At 51.6% G+C, this 20,375-nt stretch overlaps 1 protein-coding gene across 1 annotated transcript in view; it reads left to right on the top strand.

The window, feature by feature from the left end:
* Nucleotides 1-20,187, top strand: part of IQANK1 (IQ motif and ankyrin repeat containing 1) — a 32,767-nt gene extending 12,580 nt beyond the window's left edge. The window contains 12 exon segments of the mRNA XM_045561297.1: nucleotides 6,608-6,741; nucleotides 7,100-7,264; nucleotides 7,467-7,658; nucleotides 7,774-7,899; nucleotides 18,491-18,639; nucleotides 18,706-18,760; nucleotides 18,958-19,050; nucleotides 19,286-19,394; nucleotides 19,495-19,591; nucleotides 19,665-19,799; nucleotides 19,865-19,888; nucleotides 19,890-20,187. Coding sequence (XP_045417253.1) covers nucleotides 6,608-6,741; nucleotides 7,100-7,264; nucleotides 7,467-7,658; nucleotides 7,774-7,899; nucleotides 18,491-18,639; nucleotides 18,706-18,760; nucleotides 18,958-19,050; nucleotides 19,286-19,394; nucleotides 19,495-19,591; nucleotides 19,665-19,799; nucleotides 19,865-19,888; nucleotides 19,890-20,187 — 1,577 coding nt within the window.
* Nucleotides 20,188-20,375: the final 188 nt, after the last annotated feature.

The following is a 20,375-nucleotide window of genomic DNA, read 5'->3' as shown; positions in this document are numbered from 1 at the left end:
TATTTTGTTTTTACATCATTTTTCTGACTTATCTACATCTTCCTTTAGTTCTTTGAGCATCTTTAAGATAATTATTTTAAAGTCTTTGTCTAGTAGATGTGCCATCAGGTCTTTTTCGGGGACAGTTTCTGCTGATTTATTTTTTTCCTTTGAATAGACCATACTTTCCTGGTTTTTTGTATGCCTTGTGACTTTTGTTAAACTGGACATTTGAATCTAATAATATGGTAACTCTAGAAATCAGATTCTCTTTCTTCATTATCTCCCTGTTTCTGTGGGTCAGGAGTCCAGCCCAGCATCACTGGATCTCTGGCTCTGCATCTCTTGCTGATGTCGAGGTGTAAGCCAGGGCTGCAGTCTCATCTCAAGGCTTGACTGGGGAAGGATGGATGTACAAGTTCACATGCTCATGGGTAGAATTCAGTTCCCTGTGAGCCGTTGGACAAGGGCCTCCATGTCTTGCTGGTGTCAGTCTTGCCACATGGGTTTCTCTACAAGGTGTCTTACAACATGGCAACTTAATTCATCACAGCCTGCAGGGAAGAGAGTCCACTTGTCCCAAGACAAAAGTAGCAACCTTATGTAACATGACTATGAAATGGCACCCTATCACTTTTATTGTGTTCTGTTGGTTAGAAGCAACAGTTCCCACCTACACTCAAGGGGAAGGGACCCCATAAGGCATGAATGCCTGGAGCAAGGGGTAACTGGGGACTGTTTTAGAGTCTTTCCCCTACAGTACCATAAATCAATCACTGATTGGAAGTATATACTGCATTTCATAGGACAGAATGATAAATTTTCAGGATATAATCTCCCAGCTGGCACTGTAGCCATGTCTTGAGTAGGCTGTTAAACCATTTTATCAGGTCAGCTGCTTCTTGGGACAGTGCACATAGTAAGACCAGTGAATTCCATGGGCATGAAGTTAGCTGAGAAATAAGTTCCTTAGTCAGCCGCAATGTTGTGTATATTACCATGATGTGGAATACATATTTTATAAGCCTGTAGTGACACTGGCAAAATCATTGCAGGCAAAAAGGGCAAAATGTCCAGAATACATTCCTCCAGTAAGGATATATAGTACCCTTTCATGATGGAAAGGGTCTCGTGTGGATAACCTGCCACTAGATGGCTGGCTGGCCCCCTGGGGCGTGGGGCCACCCTGGGGGATCAGTGTTGGTCTCTGCTGTTAGAAGGTTAGGCATTCTGTGGTGACAGTAGGAAGATAAGCCTGGAGGGGAGGGAATCCATATTATAGAGCCCAGGGAAAGCCTCCATTTCTGCTGCTGTGTCTGCTTGTTACCTGGGTGCATCAATAAAGCATCAGGGTGGCTGGAAGAGAGTGACGGCCACCCACCACACATGGCCTCCTGTCCTTCTACTGCATCTTTCCAAATGCCTGTATTTGGGGAACACTCACAAAGGAGCCCAACCATCTTCGTGTTTTGTGACGCCGCCCACACCCTCTTTCCCAGATGTCCTTACCAGTCTCTGACCCTGGTCTTTCTTGCCATCCCAGCCACCCATTAACTACCACCTTGAACAATGGCAGCATTTTCTTCTGCAGTCTCATAGTCCAGACAAAACGGGCAACAAATCCACAGCTCAAAGTGTTGCTCACTGCCAGGGGCACCCTGACTGAGGGTTGAAGCCACAGCACACTGTGCAACCTATCTGGGAGCAAGGTGGTCATGAGGAACTTCCTGTGATGCCTTTGGCGGGGGGTGGGGCAAGGTAGGAGGACTGGTTGCCAGGGGCATCTGAGCCACCTGCTCCTTGTACCTTCAGGTCCTTCTCAAACCCAGTTTCTAGTATTTCATCTCCACTGGATGACAAGTTGCCAGTGCTTATGCCCAGTCTCGTGGCTCAGTGGGTTCAGTGCTACCCAGTTCACAATGGCTACCCTAAGTTGTGTAGTTATTTGATGCCCTGTGGCCAGGCATCCAGGGTCTACCAGGGCCTCACAGCAAGCCAGGGTTTGTTTCTCAAAAGAAGAACAGTTTTACACAGAAGAGGGCATGTCTTTGCTCTGAAACTCTAGGGTTCTGTGCTGTTATTTTCTTACTGGGTTTCCCCAGATGCTCCAAACAGCATTCCTGTGTGCAGCAGCCAGTTTGAGTGTCCCTGGACCTCCTGGGTCACAAGGCTCACGTGGCAATGCAGCTTGCACCAGAGGCTGGTCTTGCCTTCTCTTCTCTTGTTCGAGAGCCCATTCAGAGCTGACAGCCTATTAGTTACTCAGCAAATGGGTTGAAGCATGCAAATGTGACATATTTTTTTGTGCTGGCAACACTCAGATGTTGTCTCCAAAAAAGCACACAGGCCTGCCAAATGTGCCTCTTTTGTAATGTTAGGTAGTACAAGGTAGAGCAACTTGTCTTTCATCTTTTAGGGGATAATCTAACATTCCCCAGGCCCCTGGATCCCAGAAACTTCACTGACATTGTAGGATCCTGGAATCTTCACAGCTTTCGTGTATTTCACTGAGGCATCCAAGGAATCTGCTACTTTCTGTTCATTAGGTCCAATCAGCAGAAAGTCATCAACGTAGTACACAGTATGTCATCGTGGCACTTGCGGGATGGCAGGACAACAATGATCTCCAGACTAGATTATGGCAGAGAGGAGGGGATTGACCCAGCACTGAGACCAGAATGTAAGGGCATTTTCCTGGTCCTACTGGGTAAAAGCAAAGTGCTTCTGGTAATACTTGCAAATTATTACAGGGAGGAAAGCATTTTCCAGGGTCAATGGCCCATTACAGGTGCCAAGGTGGTGTCAATTAGATCCATAAAAGATATCACATCTGGAACAGCAGATACAATTGGAGTCGCCATCTGATTGAGTTTACAGTAATCTGCAGACGTTCTCCAAGACCCACCCACCTTCTGCCCAGTCCAAATCAGTGAGTTAAGGGGGCGGGGGGTGAGATATCATTAGCTCTGTGTCTTTCAAATCTTTTAGGATAGCACTAATCCCTGTATTTTATCAGATATGCAGTGTGGATTTTAGTTCATTGACCTGGTAGGCAAGAGAAATTGTGGGGCTTCCATTTAACTTTTTGTACCACGATAGCCCTAATGCCATGGGTCATCATGCTAACGTGAGGATTTTGCTGGTTTCTGAGTATGTCTTTTGTTACATGTTCAAGAACTTGGGAAATAACCATAGGATGTGTCTGCAGAACTACCAGGCCCAACATGAGATGAACTTGGGCCAAAATTCCATTATCTTCTGACCACAAGCCTCCACCTAGACTGGTGGACCATAGCAGTGTTCTGGGGCCCCGGGAATTTAGTATTAATCAGAATTAGTGTTTTGTAGTTCCCAAAAGGTCTGGATTTGCCCTTCGTTGGAGCACAGTCACCCAGCAGCTCCTGGGGAAGGTTTGGAGGAAAATTCACTGCACACACTGTGGCAGCACTGTGTGGTCCTTCCTGAAGGGGACCAGGCCTCCTTTGCAACTGCAGGTGATAATTTAATTGATTATGGTACCACTTCTTGCCATGGATTATGGGCACCTCACTTCCCGTTGGCAAAGAGCTTGGCACCATGTCAAGGTGAAGAACACAACCAGATCAGCGGCACAACCGTACCTTTTAGGCTCTGTTTCCTGGCACGTTCTGGTACCAAGTACTTGTCTATCAGGGCACAGCCAGGAAAACAGAAAACTCGTTCCAGTTAAATATGGAACGTTAATGTGAAGAATTGGTTCAACAGCAGTTGAAGTCTAAAATAGCAAGAGGAGATGTGGAGCTACCACAGAGATGCTCAGCAGCAGCTCATCCCCTAGGTGGGGACTAGGAGCCTCTGGAGTTGGCAGAACTGGGCGCTGGGACCTCCCCAGGGGCCGCTGTCACCTGGCTCAGCCTCAGGAGCTCAGAGGAGGCCCCAAGAGCTGGGACGTGGCTGTTTCTGTTACCTCTGTCCCCTCCGAAGTGCAGAAAGGAGATGGAGACTGCAGCCAGCATGGTCGCAGTTGTGGCGCAGAGCTAGCAGGAGCCCTGGGGACAGCAGGGGCAGGTTCGGGCTGCACCTGGGGCCAGCTTGGTGGCGGTGCTAGCGGATGAGTGCGGCTAGTCTGAGGCCAAGTGGAGGATGGGTTGGAGCGGACAGACAACGCGGTGACAAGTCCCCACTGTCCAGCAAAGGGGTCCTCCTGGCTTTCGGGAGGGGTGGGCAGCCAGGAGCCGGCTCACGCTGGCTTTCTGGAGCGCTGCCGGCACCCACGGTGCTAGCTCCGGTTCCCGGGAAAACAGCCTGAGCCAAGGTTTCGTCCCAGACCAGTGTGCTGAGGGGCAAGGAGTGTGCAGCAGGGAGTGACCGGCAGACACAAAGTGAGGCGGGCGGGGCCTTGCAGGACGGAGCTGGGGCGCGGGCGATGCGGCCTCCCCTGAGGCCCTCTGTGTCCCGCCCCCACCCGCCGCGCTCACCCCGCGGGGTCTGCGGCACCCCCACTTCAGGGCGGCTCCATCCGTCTCCTAGCTAGGCCCCGCCGGGGTGGCCCAGGAACCTGGGAGCGAGGTGTTCCGATTCAAACCGCATCTATCCTACGATCATTTGCTTTTCTGACACAGCTTTTGTTTTTTATGCTTAATAATTATATATTCAATTCTTGTATATATTTATCTTATTTCAAACAATTGCACACTAACAGCGATAGTAATGACAACTCCATCCAGAATTAAAAAAAAAAGTAAAGCAAAAGAAAAATCAACAAATAACAAGTCATTCAATATCCCACTATTCCGAAATAACAAATGTGCAGACATTTAATGAACATTCCAGATGTTGCTCTCTGTCCATGTTTACAGGGATAAATTTCCATAATTACACAGAAAGGCAGAAAGAGGTGGAGAAAAATAATTTATAATGGCAGAGGTATTTTATACATCTCATTTTAAAAATAAAATGTTAAATTTAATTTAATAAATGAAAATAAACTAGTGAAGCTCAAGAAATAGCTGGATGCATAAAAACCTCTTTTTGAAAATGTGTACAAAGTACATACACAAGGACATGTGACCTATACATTTGCCTTAGTCAGAATAATGAAATGTACTAGCTGGCATGTCACCAGCAGGGCTGCATCCCTGTCCTAGCTCCACACCTGCCCTCACAGATGAACCCACTGTGTCAAACAGTTTCATCATTCCCTTACTTTTAAAATATAATTCTAAAACATCACATATCTATGCATAAATAATATATCCTTCAGATTTTCTTGTTGTCAACTCTGCAAAAATGTTGCCATGGTATATATAGTCTTCTGAGACCAGCTTTTGCATTTATAATTTTGTTCCTAATGTTAATCCACGCCGTTTTGCTCATTGTGAGTTGTGCATTTTCACAGCTCTGTAATATTCCACAGTGTAAAAATGCCATTATTTGTCTACCTGTTCTATTGCTGATGTACACTTGATTGTGTTCAGGCACAAACGTTCTTGTGTATGTCTTTTGGTAAACACGTATAAGAATTTCTCAAATGTACCCAGGAGTGGGATAGCTAAACCACGGGGCAGGGGAATGTCTCCCTTGTGGGAATGACACACCAAATTGTTTTCGGTGTTGTTTGCTGCTGCCGCTTCCAACAGCCATATGTTAGCCCTCCCATTCTCACATCCTTACGTACTCAGGGAATTGTCTGTCTTTACATTTTGGAAAATTATTGGATATAAAATGATCCTCCATGGTGGTTTTAGTTTGCATTGCATGGAATGTGTTTTCAAAGGTTTTAATCCTTTTTCCTCTTCTAGGAAATGCTTGTTTATCTCTTTTGACCATGTTTCCATAGATTCTTAACCTTTTCTTAAAGATTTACAGGAGTTCTTTATCATCTTTTATGTGTTGCAAATTTCTTTCTCCATTTAGAGAAAGGGGCACGGAGGCCCAGAGAGGCTGACGGGTGCCTGGCTCCACCTGGCCGCTGAGGCACAGGGCGGGCGCAAAGGCCTCTGCCACTGCACAGCTGGCCCTCCCTGCCCTTCTCCCTGCAAGCTGCCACCAGGCTGAGCATTGTAGACTTCTGCTTTGCCCCAAGTGGCTGTCCAGGGTGAGGCCAAGTCTGGCAAGAATGGTGCTCAGCTGGAACCTGAGGCTCCACTGCCTCTTCTGGGTCCAGTGGGGCTGTGGCTTGAGACCCTCCCCAGGCTTGGACAGTCCCCACTTAGCCCAGTGCCCAGCCTGTGGGTGCTCAGGGCCTGAATACAGGAGGGGAGTCCTGGAGGTTGGGGGTTCTCCGCTGGAGGCCATCTCTCATCTTTCCTCAGGGTTTCCTACCAACTTCAAGGTGCTAAGTAGGGATTTTCAGGGTCCCCAGAGGTGGGAGGGAGACTTTCTGCCCCTGTCTGCCACCTTGGCTGCCACTCCAAAAACCCCCTTCTGGTCTCTGCTGGTGGATTAGTCTGGCTTGGCTTGTCTGTGGGTTTTGAGAAGAGTTTTGGTTCTTTTGTAGGGGGTGGGGGAGTCTTTGTGCTGGCTTCACCTGGTGCTCAGGGTATACCTGGCTTGGTTAGAGCTCCCCCCTGCCGACCCTCCACATCTGCGTGAATGGCAATTTGCAGGGGAGAACGGGGATTCATATGAGCCCTCTCCCCACCCCCAGGGCCAACTGTGGAGGACCAAGCGGCCACTGTCATCCAGTGTGCCTTCCGGAAGCTCCTGGCCAAAAAGGAGCTGGCTCGCCGCCGGCAGGAGCACCAGGAGTACCTGGAGCAGATGGAGAAGCTGCAGAGGGAGGTGAGGCCAGGGACAGGGCTGGAGGAAGAGGAAATCGAGAGTCAGGTTTGCGGGTGAGAGTTCAGGATGTGGGCGATGACCTCAGAGCAAGGGGCCAGTGTTTCAGAACTGCAGTGATGACCTCAGCTCTGGGGAGCCAGTGACCTCAGACTGGGGACGGTGACCTCGGGGTTGGGGGGCAGTGACTTCAGGGCTGGGGGGGCAGTGACTTCAGGGCTGAGAAGACAGTTACCTAGGGGCTGCAGAGACAACGATCCCAGGGCTGGGGGGACAATGATCTCGGGCTGGGGGAACAATGCCCTCAGGGCTGAAGGGCAGTGACCTCAGGGCTGGGGGACACTGACCTCGGGCCTCGCAGGCCTTCCTGGTCCTGGTGCGCCGGGAGCAGGAGGCGGCGCGGCGGCAGCGCGAGCAGGAGGAAGCGGCGCGGCGGGAGCGGCAGGAGGAGCTGCAGCGCCGCGGTCGGCTGCTGGACGCGGCCTTCGAAGGGGACCTGGGCGAGATCCGCGCGGTCCTGAAGGAGGTGAGTGGGCTGGCCGGGAGGGGCCGAGTAGGCGCCGGCCCGGGACCAGGTGGGGCCAGGTAGGGGTGGGATGGGGCGGGCCCAAGGCCGGGTGTGGGCGTGGCCAGGCCGGGTAGGGCGGGGCGGGCCGGTTGGGGGGAGGGGAGGGGCCAGGATGGGGTGGGCGGGGCCGGACCGAGGTGACCCCGGCTGGGCTGCGTAGGTGGGGCAGCTGCTGACCCGCGAGGGCGTGGGCCACGACGAGGCCGGCCAGGCGCGGCGGCTGCAGCGGCGCGTGGCCATGGTGGAGTGCGAGGACAGCCACGGGAACACGCCGCTGTCCGAGGCGGCCGCGGGCGGGCAGCCCCTGGCCATCCAGCTGCTGGCCGAGCTCGGCGCCAGCCCCAACAGCAAGGTGGGCACCGTGAGCTCCGGGCCGAGAGCGCCGAGGGGCGCGGTCCAAGGGCAGGCGGGTGGCCTCCTCCTGGCAGGGCGGGGCTGGGGTCTGGCTCAGGGAGCCCCTCCCGCAGGGCGCCTACGGTCGGACGCCGCTGTACCGAGCAGCCTTTAGGGGCCACCTGGAAGCTGTGGAGGTGCTTCTGAAGCTCGGAGCAGACCCCCGGGTGTATGCGGAGGACGGGAGCACTCCAGAGCAGGTGCGGGGCCAGCAGGTGCGGGGCGGAGCAGGGGCGGCGCGGGGCGGGGCGGGGCGGTGCAGTTGCGAGCCAGGCAGGTGTCGGCCGGGCAGACGCACAGCCTAGCAGGTCACTGCTCATCCCCTGCATCTCCCTTGTCAGGAGCCCGGGCAGCCCTGCGCCAGAGCTGGTCCCCAGCCTTGCCGCGCCCTATTCCCTGCCCAGAAGTCCTGATTTGAAAGCTCTCGTTGTCAGCCGCAATCGAGGAAGTGTCTCATTTTTTGAGTGCCTTCTGTGCCAAGTTTTCCGTCATCTCCTTCAATGCCCCTGTCCACCTGACGAAGTAATGTTACTGTTGTAGATGGGGAAACTGCGGCTGGCTACCCCAGGGGTTGGCGGAGACCTCACCCGGCAAGGGCAGCAGCTGGCTCACCCACCTGGCCTCTGACTCTCAGCACTCTGCCTGTTTCTCCACGGACCTTGGACCGTGCCCTCCTCCCTAGAGCCTTGGAACTGTGTAGGAAGTGACTACTCATCTGTCCTGGGCGGGGCTGGGGACGTGTGTGCCTGGACTTGCCTGGGCCCAGGAGGCAGGGTCAGGTGAAGCTGATGCATCCTGTGGGAGCAGCAGCTGGGGAACTGGGTCACAAAATGCCTCTGCCTTAGTTTCCTTTAAAACAACTTAATTTGAACCCCAGTTCCTTGCCCTTCTCAGTCATTGTGTCCCCCACCCCCACTGCCACCCACATCCCATCCAAATCTATAAAGCTGAGATGCTGCCTGGAAATTGTGGGACCTGCTTCAGAACTGTGGCAGATCCCTGCTTCCCACATCCGGCACCAGAGGCTTTGCCCAGCTGAGTACTCTGTGGCCTGGGCATTGCACCCACCCCAGACTCTCCACCTGTGGATTCTGCCATGAGGCCTGTCCAGCTCCCTTCTCTCCACCTGTCTGCAACAGGTAGTCCCTCCTGGGCGGGCAGGTTGGCAGGGCAATGTGGTGGCATAGTGAATGGTGTGGGGAGGCACAGGTAGGAATCTGAGGGTGCTGACATCTTCCAGCAGATCTGGGGTCCAGGAGGGCTCGTGGCTCAGTCACAGGGACAGAGACTTGAGAAGAGCAGCAGAGTTGCTCACACCTCACCCAGGGAGGGTGGTCTCTTCAACACCTGGTGCTGGGGAAGTTGGATGCCCATAGGCAAAGAGATTGACCTAAACCTCACACCCCATAAAAAATTAACTAAAAATGGATTATAGATTTAAATATAAAGTGTAAAACTTTTAGAAGAACACATAGGAGAAAAGTTTTGGGGCCTAGGGCTTGATGAAGAATTCTTAGGCATGACATCAAAAGCACCAACCAAAAAGAAAAACAAATCCATGAACTTCATCAAAATGTAAAAATCTTGCCTGCAAAAGACCTTGGCAAGTAGAAGAAAAGACAAGCCACCAACATGGAATAAATATTTGTGAGCCATGTATCTGACAAAGGACACACATCTAGAATATATAAGCACTTCTCAAATCTCAACAGTAAATAAAACACACAATCCAGTTATAAAAGAAGCAAAGGACACGAAGAAAACTTCACTGAAGATAAAACAACAGCAAATAAACACACGAGGAGGTGTTTATTCAACATCATCACACACCTATCAGAACAGCTGCAATGAAGGATAGTGACTATACTGAATGCTGGCAAGGACACAGAGAAACTGGATCTCTCACACCTTGCTGGTAGGATGTAAAACGGTACAGCCACTCTGGCAAATAATGTGGCAGTTTCTTAAAAAAACTAAGCATATATTTATTATGTAACTCAGCAGTCACACTCCCGACGTTTATTCCAGTAAGATGAAAACTACGTTCACACAAAAATGTGCACAGAAATGTTCATAGCAGCCTTATTTGTAGTAGTCAAAAACTGGAAGCATCCCAGATGTCCTTCAGTGGGTGATGTTTAAACAAACCATGGTACATCCCTACCATGGGACACTTCCCAGCAGCAAAAAGGAACAATCTAGTGACATGTGCCATGCCTAATGACTTGGATAAATCTCAGGAGAATTATGTTGAGTGGCGGGGGAAGCCAATCTCAAAAGGTACTGTGTGATTCCATTTATATAACAGTCTCAAAATGACAAGATTGTAGAGAAGGAGAAGAGATTCATGGTTTACAGGGTTACAAATGGGAGCTTGGGTAGGAGAAGGGGACAGAGATGGGCCTTGGCATGGAGAGCAGCGCAGGGATGTTTGTGGTGAGGAAGCTGTCTTGATTATGGTGGTGGTCACACCAATCTACACACGTGAGAAAGTTGTACTTGACTATGTACACACATGCACACACACATGCATACGTGACTATATTTAACTGTTGAAATTGAATATGAGGTCTGTGGATTGTGCTGTGTCAATATCCTGGTTTGTGTATTGTGCTACAGTTATATAAGATTCATCACTGGGAGCACTTGTTTAGAGTATATGGAAACTCTGGACTACTTTTGCAACTTCATGTAAATCTCTATTTCAAAATAAAAATTTAGGCCAGGCGCAGTGGCTCACGCCTGTAATCCTAGCACTCTGGGAAGCCAAGGCGGGTGGATTGTTTGAGCTCAGGAGTTCAAGACCAGCCTGAGCAAGAGCAAGACCCTATCTCTACTAAAAATAGAAAGAAATTATATGGACAGCTAAAAATATATATAGAAAAATTAGCCGGGCATGGTGGCACATGCCTGTAGTCCCAGCTACTTGGGAGGCTGAGGCAGTTGGATTGCTTGAGCCCAAGAGTTTGAGGTTGCTGTGAGCTAGGCTGATGGCACTCTAGCCCGGGCAACAGAATGAGACTCTGTCTAAAAAAGAAAAAAATTTAGTAAAATTACCAAGGATGCAAAAAGAAAAAAAAAACAGGAAAGATAATCCAGAATGAAGAGAAAAATCAGTCAAAACTGACTTGTGACACAGATGATAGAATTAGTAGACAAGGACATTAAAAGATATTATAGCTGTATTAAACACACATATACACACACACACATCCTAAACTTCTAGAGATGAAAACGACAATATCTGAGCTGGAACAATACATTGATACGCTGGATGGGATTAATAGAAGTTGCATATTAGACACTGAGAAAAATATTAGTTAATTTGAAGACATTGCACTAGAAACTATCCAAAAGGAAACACAGAGAGAAAAAAGGTTGAAAAAAATGAGCAGAAATTTCTGCTTTCAAGATGAAGTAACAAGAACCTCTCTCAATAATTGATGAAACAAGTTGACAGAATATAAGTAATGATATAGAAGCATTAAACCACTCTCTTGATCGTCTGTCCATCCATGAATCATCCCTCTATCATTCGTCTATCATTGTTTTTATAAATTCGTCCATTTGGTCTTTTCCTCCAGTAGTTGATTTACTCTTTCATCAATTCATGCATTCTCTCATTAATTTATGAGTCATTTATTCATAAACTTACTAGTCTATCCACTCATTAACGTACCCATTCTACCCATGATACCATCTTAAAATCATTTCTCCTTTATTAATATATTTATCTACTATTAATTCCGACATCCCCCTCATCCACTCATACACACATTCATGCTGTTTACTTGACAAAAGTTCTGAGAAAGCAGGGACCATTCCTAATTTTTCTTCAGTTTACCCTACAATTCTCCAATGTCACGCATATTGGTTGGCACATGACAGGCACTCAAAAATTTTGTTAAATGATGAATTCATCCATCCGTTTGCTCAACTAACCATTTGCTTATCTCATTCATCTATTAATTTTTTTGGTATCAATACATTATTTTATCCATTCATTCAATTAATCTAATCTTTATTCTTTTATCATGTAATTAAGTCATTGATTTATTCATCAATTTATCATTTATTGTCTATTTAATAAAATGTAAGTTCACTCATTATATTATTCATATATTTTATCTCTTCATTCATTTAGTTTTCCATTTATTTCAGCTCTTCCACTTACAAACTGATAAGTTCTTAAGCTTCTTTGAATCTCAGTTTCCATATATTCAGAAATGGGGCTAATCATCTATTTTTTGAAGATTAATGAGATAATGAAATACACTGGCACAGTTCCTGGCATATAGTGAGTTCTCAACAAATGATAGCTATTATTCTTTAAAACAAGTGTTTACAATTTCTAAGTTACTAATTCATTGCCTCATTCATATGTCTGTTCACTCTCCCATACTATTTATCTAATCATCGCCCCGACTTCTGTCCATCCACGCAGCTCCGTATGCAGACGCCTTGGTGTTCCGGGTGCTCACCTGTCGCTGTTGCCCAAACCCTGTGTCTGCCTCTCCTCGCCCACCCCAAACACAGTGCCCCTTCATCCACCTCACACCACCGCCCGGTCATCCATCCACCGTCCACCTGTCTTCCCACTGGCCCACATGTCCTTGCGCCTGTTGGCTGTTTCCTGCCACCCTCAGGTGCCTACTTTCTCCTGGGCCCGCTCTTCCAGCGCGCAGGTGCGCCTCGGCCCCTGGTGTTTGCCAGGCCAATTCCTTCCCTGCACTGTCACCTAGCTGTGGGGGAGCCAGCCACACCCTGCCCTCTGGACAGCAGGCACCTGTCAGCTTGTGTCCCTAGAGCAGACACAGGCAAGTGGTATTCAGAGATGGAACCCACCCAGTAACAGCTTCTTGGTCAAGGGCGAGGTGCGACTGGCCTGCCGTGAGGGAGTGCGCAGACCCCTCCACGCTCCCGCCACGTTATTCCCCTCGCCTCACCCCTGCTCCACCCACAAGGAGGGCCAGGCACAGAAAAGCGAATGACTGAATGACTCGCCCAGGGCCTGGGCTCTGAACAAGCTGTCTGCAGACCCGGTGGTGTTGTCTTAAATCCTTTCCTGGTGAGTGACATAGTTTTATGTTGTATCTTTGCTTGTTCCCAGTGAAACAAATCAGGCACAGCAGTAACCTCGTCATGCGCTGTCTGTGGTGCAGCCCGTGTTGTGCTCATGGTCTGGCAGTTCTGTACTGGGCGGGATTTGAGCACTACCGTTAAAGAGCACTGCAGCACAGCCCAGGCAGCTCCGAAGCAGTCAGGGCCAGCTTGAGCTGGCCATGTCAAGGCAAGAAAGTGCTGAGGCACCCAAGAAAGTGCTGGGCACCTTTCCCGGGCCTGGTAGTTATCTTGGTACTTGTCTAGTCAACTTCATAACAGTTTTGCTGAGCACTCCAGGCTAGCACAGTGCGTCTGTTCTGTGGTGGGAAACCTGCATTTTCCCCTTAATCCACCTTGTTCCCAGCTCTTACAATCTTTCCGCCCATTCTTCCGCAATACTCCCTGAGCAGGAAAGGAGGGCATGTTACATCTATCATTTTTACATTGATTTATATCTCATGGCAGTAACTTGTGCATATAACCCACATCTACAGTATAGGCAACAATAAAAGCAAGTATTAAATACAAGCATTATGCCAGTTAATAAAATACAGCTCCAATGCACAGGCAGAGAGTGTAACCACTCAGAAAAAGAATCAAAGACTCCTCATTTTTCTGCGTTGTTGATACGGGTACCTAAATGAGACAAAGTATCTGTGACATCATCTTCTTCATCTGGAATCTATGTGCAACAGGTGGTGCCCACTAAGGCACAGGTCCCACCTCAGCTGCAGTGAGTGCATCCAGGATCATTCTGTTTTGTAAAACCACTTTTCTCATTTGGGTAGTTTCTTGGCTTAAGGGGTACACAGCATTTTTTGTGTGGTCTCGTGCTTCAGCAGTGAATTGGGCAGAGCATCAACTGGGTGAGAGCATCTAATGCTCCTGCCGCAGGGACAGGAGAATATTTAGGGGCCATTCCCACCAAGCCAAAGACCTAGGGAGACGAGCTCTCAGGCCTTGATATTATTAGGTACCGTAGGCAGAGTTTTATGTATAATACCTGGCAGGAAAGGCCACCTCATGGTACAATTCCCAGTCCAATTGTGGGGGAGGTATGGCCACAAGTGTGAGCTGTCCCCCAAAAGGGGACAATATAAGCTCCAGCTCTGATGAAGCAGCCTCCCCACCCCGCCCCGTGCAGTCGGATGCCCGCAGGCCAACAGTGTGGACGCTTGCTGAAGGGGGCGGCCCACCCATCAGCCCAGGGCGAGTGGAAGAATTTGCAGTCGGATTGTGTCTTTCTATGCATAGAGGGGCCTCTGAGTATAACAGTCCATGTTCAGTGTCATCCATGTTAATCCACCCCAAGTGTTATGTGTTGGCCGTGTGACATTTATGTGCTGTCTCCCCATTGTAAAGGCACATGTTTTAGGTTCATCAACAGTTGGCAGGTGGGAAGTATTCTCAGGTGTAGGTAGCTGTCTATGACAAATGGTGGAGTTGATGTCATCTGCGTGGGGAGAGTTGCCACTCCTCAGAGAGCGCATCCTGTCACTCTGATTCCGGATGTCATGGGCAGTATGTCCCACGGCCTCCCACCCCCACTGGACAAGGGTAGGCAGCCACATACCCAACAACTGGACTGGTTGCTGACCGCTGCCGTTGCTGCAGCCCAACCTGAAAAGACACTGCCGCTTGCCACGGACAGCAGGAGCAACAGCCCATGGGCGCAGACACACATTTTTGAAGAGACTCTCAAAGGTGACTCTGTTCCCTGCGACATTATTGCTGATGCAATTTCTCCCATAGGCCCTATCAGGGAAGCTGCTGCAGGCTTCGAGCCCGGTTTATAGCGCCACGAGAGGCTCCCCTCCCAGGAGCAGGCACAACAGCCTTGCCCATGTCACTCGCTGTGGTAGCTCCAGCTGGTATCGATGTCTCCATGTGGCAGTATTGCAAAGCTTTCAGGCCTCCATCAAGGGGCACCACTGGGGGTCACCTCACCCTTAGGTGGCTTCGCAATGTCCTCCAGCACCATAAAACCAGCCGAGTGTGGAGGCACCTTCCAGCTCAGCTGCAGCCCCTTGGTGTGCTCAGGAGCATGGTCTGGCCACCTGCTGTGGGGCCCGGGCTCAGCGCCTTGCACGTGACTCAGAGAGTTTGCGGGGCCTGTTCTACAGGCCTTGCCAACCATTCATAGGGAGTGATGCCATGTGTGGTAGCGGGTGGCCCACTCAAAACCTGTAGAGGCTCCAGGGCCTCAAGGAGCCGTGCTTGGACAGTACACACATTTGAGTTTTTAACAGACCATTTTTTCTTTCTGTTAGATCTGTCCCTGTTGGATCATGTGGCAGGTGAAATCTCCAGTCTATGTTTTGTTGTGATGTCACGATTCTTTGCTGAATGTCATGACTTGTAAAATGAGGACCTTGGTCACTACCCACCCTCCTGGGTACAGCACATGTGACACTAAGCGTGTAGTGAGACACTTGGTGGTTTCCACCTGGTGGACACTTTGTGGGGAAGGCCTGTAAAACCCTCCACGGTGCCTGCACCGCTTATGGCAGAGCTTTGCCTTCACGCCGGGGCACGGGGCCAATACAGTCAACTTGCCAGTCCCGGATAGGTTGTATGGCTCGATGTACAGGACCCAGAGTGGAGGGGACACTTCTAGGTCACAGCCAGGAACAGGCCTCACATTTCTGAACAGCTGCTAGAACATCTGTGTGGTGGACAGGGATGCTATCACCTGCCCCGTGGCTGCCCCCCTGGTGGCTGCTCTTACAGTGTTTCCAGGTAGCAGCCTCTGCTGGTGGGCCTGGGCAGATGGCCCTGACATGAGCAAGGGCATCAGCCTCCTGGTGTCCAGGAGGTGACCCAGGGCTGTGGACATCCACACGGCACACTGTAAGGTGTGCATCCTTTTCTTGTCTTCTGTGACGGGTGTCTTGCCACACACATTCCCCAAAGGGGCCTGCCTGGAACCTGCCAACCATCACCAGCCTGGCTTGATCCACATTGTGAGACTGATCCTCCCTAAACTGCCCAGCTGTCTGCACAAATGACCAGTGGCCAGGGCGCATGGGTGGCTAGGATCCAAACTACTTGTAGCTCAGCCCATTGGCTACTCTGTCCCAATCCCCATCCTATCCATGTAGTGTCAGTATCCACTTGCACTGCTACTGCCACCATGGGTGTTGAGTGGCCTTCTAGACCCATGTGTGTACCAGGCCGTAGCAGGTATTAGTGGGGTCCCTTGTACACTGCAGCTGGTCTAGTGGGTGGCTCTGTTGCCACGCCAGCCCCTCCCCTTGTTCACAGTGGATGGGTCCAAGCACCTGCTGCAGGGCCTGGCTTCAAGGGCTAGTGAATAAGACAGCTCTTTGTTGCAGATAGGTGCGCCATTTCTGCAGGTGTGTAATTGCACCACCCTGGCAGAGGGTTTGGCTAAAAGGCCTCCACCCACCCTTTCATGGGGTGAGCAGTCTTTACTGTAACCATTTGTCCTCCAGTTACGGCCTCTACTTGCTGCAACGCCCTGCATGTCCAGTGGCGGTTGCTCCAGTACGACAGGGTAACAGGATTCTGCTCCCTTCCACAGCTGAGACCAGCCCCACAGGCACCAACCCTATTGCTTTTTCCACAGACCCCAGCTCGTCCCCACAGGATCCCTGGTAACTTCCAATACACAAGGGTCTTGTGGCACTGGGGAAACTGCCCATCAAATGCTTCTTGCTCTGTCTGGTCACCCTTCTTTCCCAGGGTGTACAGTGGGTGAGAGTTTATGCCAGATGAGGAGTAAATATTCTCCAATAACCTAATAAACCTAAGAAAACCTAGAGTTGCCTTACAGATTGGGGAACAGGTTGCTGTGCTATTTTGTCAATAATAGTGCCGGGTATATCATGTGTCTTACCTGACCAAGACACTCCCAGGAATTTGACAGCCACACTAGGCCCCTGCATCTTTTGGGGGTTGACTTCCTATCCCCTGTCCTTCAAGCTGTCCAAGGCAGTCTGTAGAACAATCTCCAAATCTGTGAGAGACTCTAAGGTTAGGAAAATATCATCAATTTAGTGAAACAAGGAGACAGAGGGAGACAAAGAGAGTCTAGACAGGTCCTGTGCGACCACACTGTGACAGATGATGGAGCTGTGCAGGCACCTTGTGGTAGCACCTGGAAAGTCCATGGCTGGCCTTCCCTAGTGGATGCACACTGGTCCTGGGAATGTTCTGCTAGGGAAACATGAAGAAGGCATCAGCCAAATCAGCCACAGCAAGAACAGTTCCTAACTCAAGTTCCTAACTCTTGTTCTATCAGTTGAGCAACATTAATTACACCTGCACGTACAGGGGACACTACTTTGTTTAGCTTATAGTAATTGACAGTCAATTACTGTGCCACCCGTCTTCTTCACCAGCCATACAAGGCTGTTACAGGGGCTCTGGGCTGGCGCACTATTTGTACCTTATATAACTCCTGCACAGGCTGGGTGTGGTGGCTCAGGCCTGTAATCCTAGTGCTCTGGGAGGCTGAGGCAGGAGGATCACTTGAGGTCAGGAGTTCGAGACCAGCCTGGGCAAGAGTGAGACCCCGTCTGTACTAAAAATAGAAAAATTAGCTGGACATGGTGGTGTGCGCCTGTAATCCCAGCTACTCAGGAGGCTGAGGCAGGAGGATCGCTTGAGCCCAGGACTTTGAGGTTGCTGTGTGCTAGGCTGATGCCACGGCACTCTAGCCCAGGTGTCAGAGCGAGACTGCATCTTGTACATCCGTTTCCAGTCGTAATTCCTCCTCCAGTTGTTGCACCGTATTCTGCAGTCCCAACATTCTGTTGGGGGCCAGCTCACACAGCTATCACCCGTTTGCCATCTTTACCATACTGAAGCACTTTCCCTTCTCGTAGCAAAGGCTCAATTCCCGACCGGCATTTTGGGGGCATCCCTGTGCTCATGCAGCAGCCCACACTGATTGAGTAACTCAGCGACTCCACAGGGAAGGCTCTGGCCACCCCGGGATTGTCCCCGGAGAAGACGGTATTAGCCCCTGGAAATGCCTCCTCTTTTACTCATCATTTGGTCTCTTGGATCCTGCTGGCTAAGCCAACTGTTTCAGGAGAATCCTGGGGCAGGAACCAAAGACCAAGGAATGACTCTGACAAGTCCAGCTTGGCAAGTTAGATGAGTTTATTAGAGGTTACTTACCAGGGCGCTTGCTCCTGGGCGGCACAGGAATTTCTTCCACAGGAGCGTCTTGCCTGCAAAATCCACGTCTGCCTGCAAAATCCACGTCTGCCTCCAATCCCTCCCAGTGGGTGAAGCAGAGCTTTTGCATCGTGTCTTTGTTTGCTCACAGTGAGACAAATCATGCTGTGCAATCCATGTTAATGTTAATGATATTACAATTCTCCACTAGGCGGGGACTCTAGTATTACAATTCGCTAAAGGGCACTCACTGTGGCCCTTCATGGCAAAGCAGCTCTAAAGCAGTCAGGGCCAGTCTATAATGGCCGCCGGCTGCTTCAAAGCAAGAAAGTGCTGGGCACCTTTCCTGACAGTAATTATCTTGGTACTTGCTTAATCTACTTACTTTGTAACAATTTTGCTGAGCACTCCAGGCTACACAGTGTTTCTGTTACCTGGTGGGAAACCTGCATTTTTTCCTCAAATACCTCCTTCCCAGGTTGAGCAGAACACTCAGAACATGCACATCCTGAGTATCCCACAAATGTCACCTGTCATTAGGTGGCCACTCTGGACGCAGTGGCCAGTGTGCTGCAGTCGTGGGATCTGAGCCTCACAGAGGCCATGCTCCAGAACATGGAGGCGGAGCAGCAGCGCCGGGCACAGGAGGCCCAGATGCACAAGGAGGCCGACGCTAAGCAGTGCGATGGGCAAGAGGGTGGCGGGGTGCACTGACAGGTAGGTCCTCTGACCCAGCCCTTTCCCTCTCACTCTAGCATGATCCTCAAGGTGCAACAGCTAGCCAAGGAGCAGCAGCGGTGTCATAAGGAGGTGAGCTCAGGGAGGAGCCAGGGGAGGAGGGGAGCTGGGTGACAAGGAGGAGGAGACAGGTGGGGAGGAGGCAGAGAGCCAGGTGGGAAGGCGGAGGAGGAGCCGAGGAAGGCGCTGGGAAGGCGGAGGAAGAGCTAGGAGGGGAGGCACCCTGCAGGTTCTGGACCTGGCCAGAGCCTGCCCGCCCTGCCACCCAGCTGCAGCAGGCCTACTGCGAGCTCAACCGGAGGATCACGGAGCATGACAAGTGTGAGCGGAAGCTCGCAGGCAAGACTGAGCTCACGCTGCAGGTGTGGACCACCAGGTTTTGCTGGCCCCTGCTTTCTGGACGCCCCTCCTTGCTCTGCATCAGCCCAGGGTTTCTCTCCGGCAGGCCTGGGGTTCTGGGGCACGTCTTTCATTCCCAAACATGGGCAGCAGTGGCCTCCTTGGGGTGGGGTGGGGTGGAAAGGAAGCCGGGCATGCGACCTCCTGAGACCAAACGTGGGGCAGGTTTGTGGAGGTCAGCGTGGCCCCTTCCTTCAGGCCATCAAGGATGCAGAGGCCCATGTGGACAGGCTACGTCAGGAGGCCCAGAAGGCCGAGGAGACACTGGCCATGACCAGGCTGGAGCTGCGCGAGCAGACGCAGGAGGGTGGGCGGCTTCGGGCCGGGGTCGGGGGGCTGGAGAGGCAGGCCCAGGGAGGGGGTCGGCGCTGGGATCTCCAGGCGGCTGCACACTAACATCCCCACAGAGGAGGAGGAGGAGGTGCCCGGGCTGAGGTGCCAGGTCACTGAGCTGCACGACGTGCTGATGAAGGACGTTGGCGACCGCATCCGCGCAGACGGCAGGTCAGTGCTGTGGGCCGGGCATGGGACAGTTGGGGGTTCCGGCTTACGGTGGTGACCTGACAGCCGCCCCCAGGTGGCCTCTTGTCATCGACCCTTCGGGCCAAGCAGCCACCTTCCTGCACTACCAGGACACCAACTACGTGGACACGCTGAACCCAGAGCACCTGAGGCCCGAGAGGGTGCGGCTGGCTCTGCTGGGAGCACTCAGGTGAGGCGCGTGGGCCTGGGCATGCCCCGGCCGGCTTGGCCCGTCCTCACCGCCCGGCCGCGCAGGTACGGGAAGCCGCTGGTGTTCGACCCGCGAGGTGGACCTGTTCCCCACCGTGCAGCAGCAGCTGGAGGCGGTGCGGCCCGGCCTGGCGCAGGAGCTGCTGAGCCGCACGCTGCTGCAGGAGGAGCGATACCTGTCACTGCTGCGGCCAGCTGATGGACCCGAGTACGACCCCATGCAGTTCCAAGAGGCGCGCCTGGAGCACTTCCGCCTCTTCTTCGTCACCAGGGTTAGGTGGCCGCCCGCTGAGCAGCTGCAATTGCTGCTGCCCGTGCGCGTGCAGCTGCCCAGCACGGGAATCGAGCACCCGGCACCAATAAAGTAGTGCGCGCTTGGCACTGCGCCGCGATAGTGTGCGCTTGTCAGTGTTGCGTGCGCATGCCCGTGCCGTGGGGAGGGGCTGCATTCATGTGTCCGCGTCCTCTGGTCCGGGGCCCGGCTCCGGGCGCTCTTGGGGGTGGCCCCCGCAGGGGCGTGAGAGAGACGCGGTGGCAGGGCAGGGAGGATGGGCTG

Source organism: Lemur catta, chromosome 9, assembly GCF_020740605.2.
Source record: "Lemur catta isolate mLemCat1 chromosome 9, mLemCat1.pri, whole genome shotgun sequence".
Lineage (NCBI taxonomy): Eukaryota > Metazoa > Chordata > Mammalia > Primates > Lemuridae > Lemur > Lemur catta.
The sequence above is the reverse complement of the archived record's forward strand: the minus strand, read 5'-3'. Positions and strand labels throughout refer to the sequence as shown.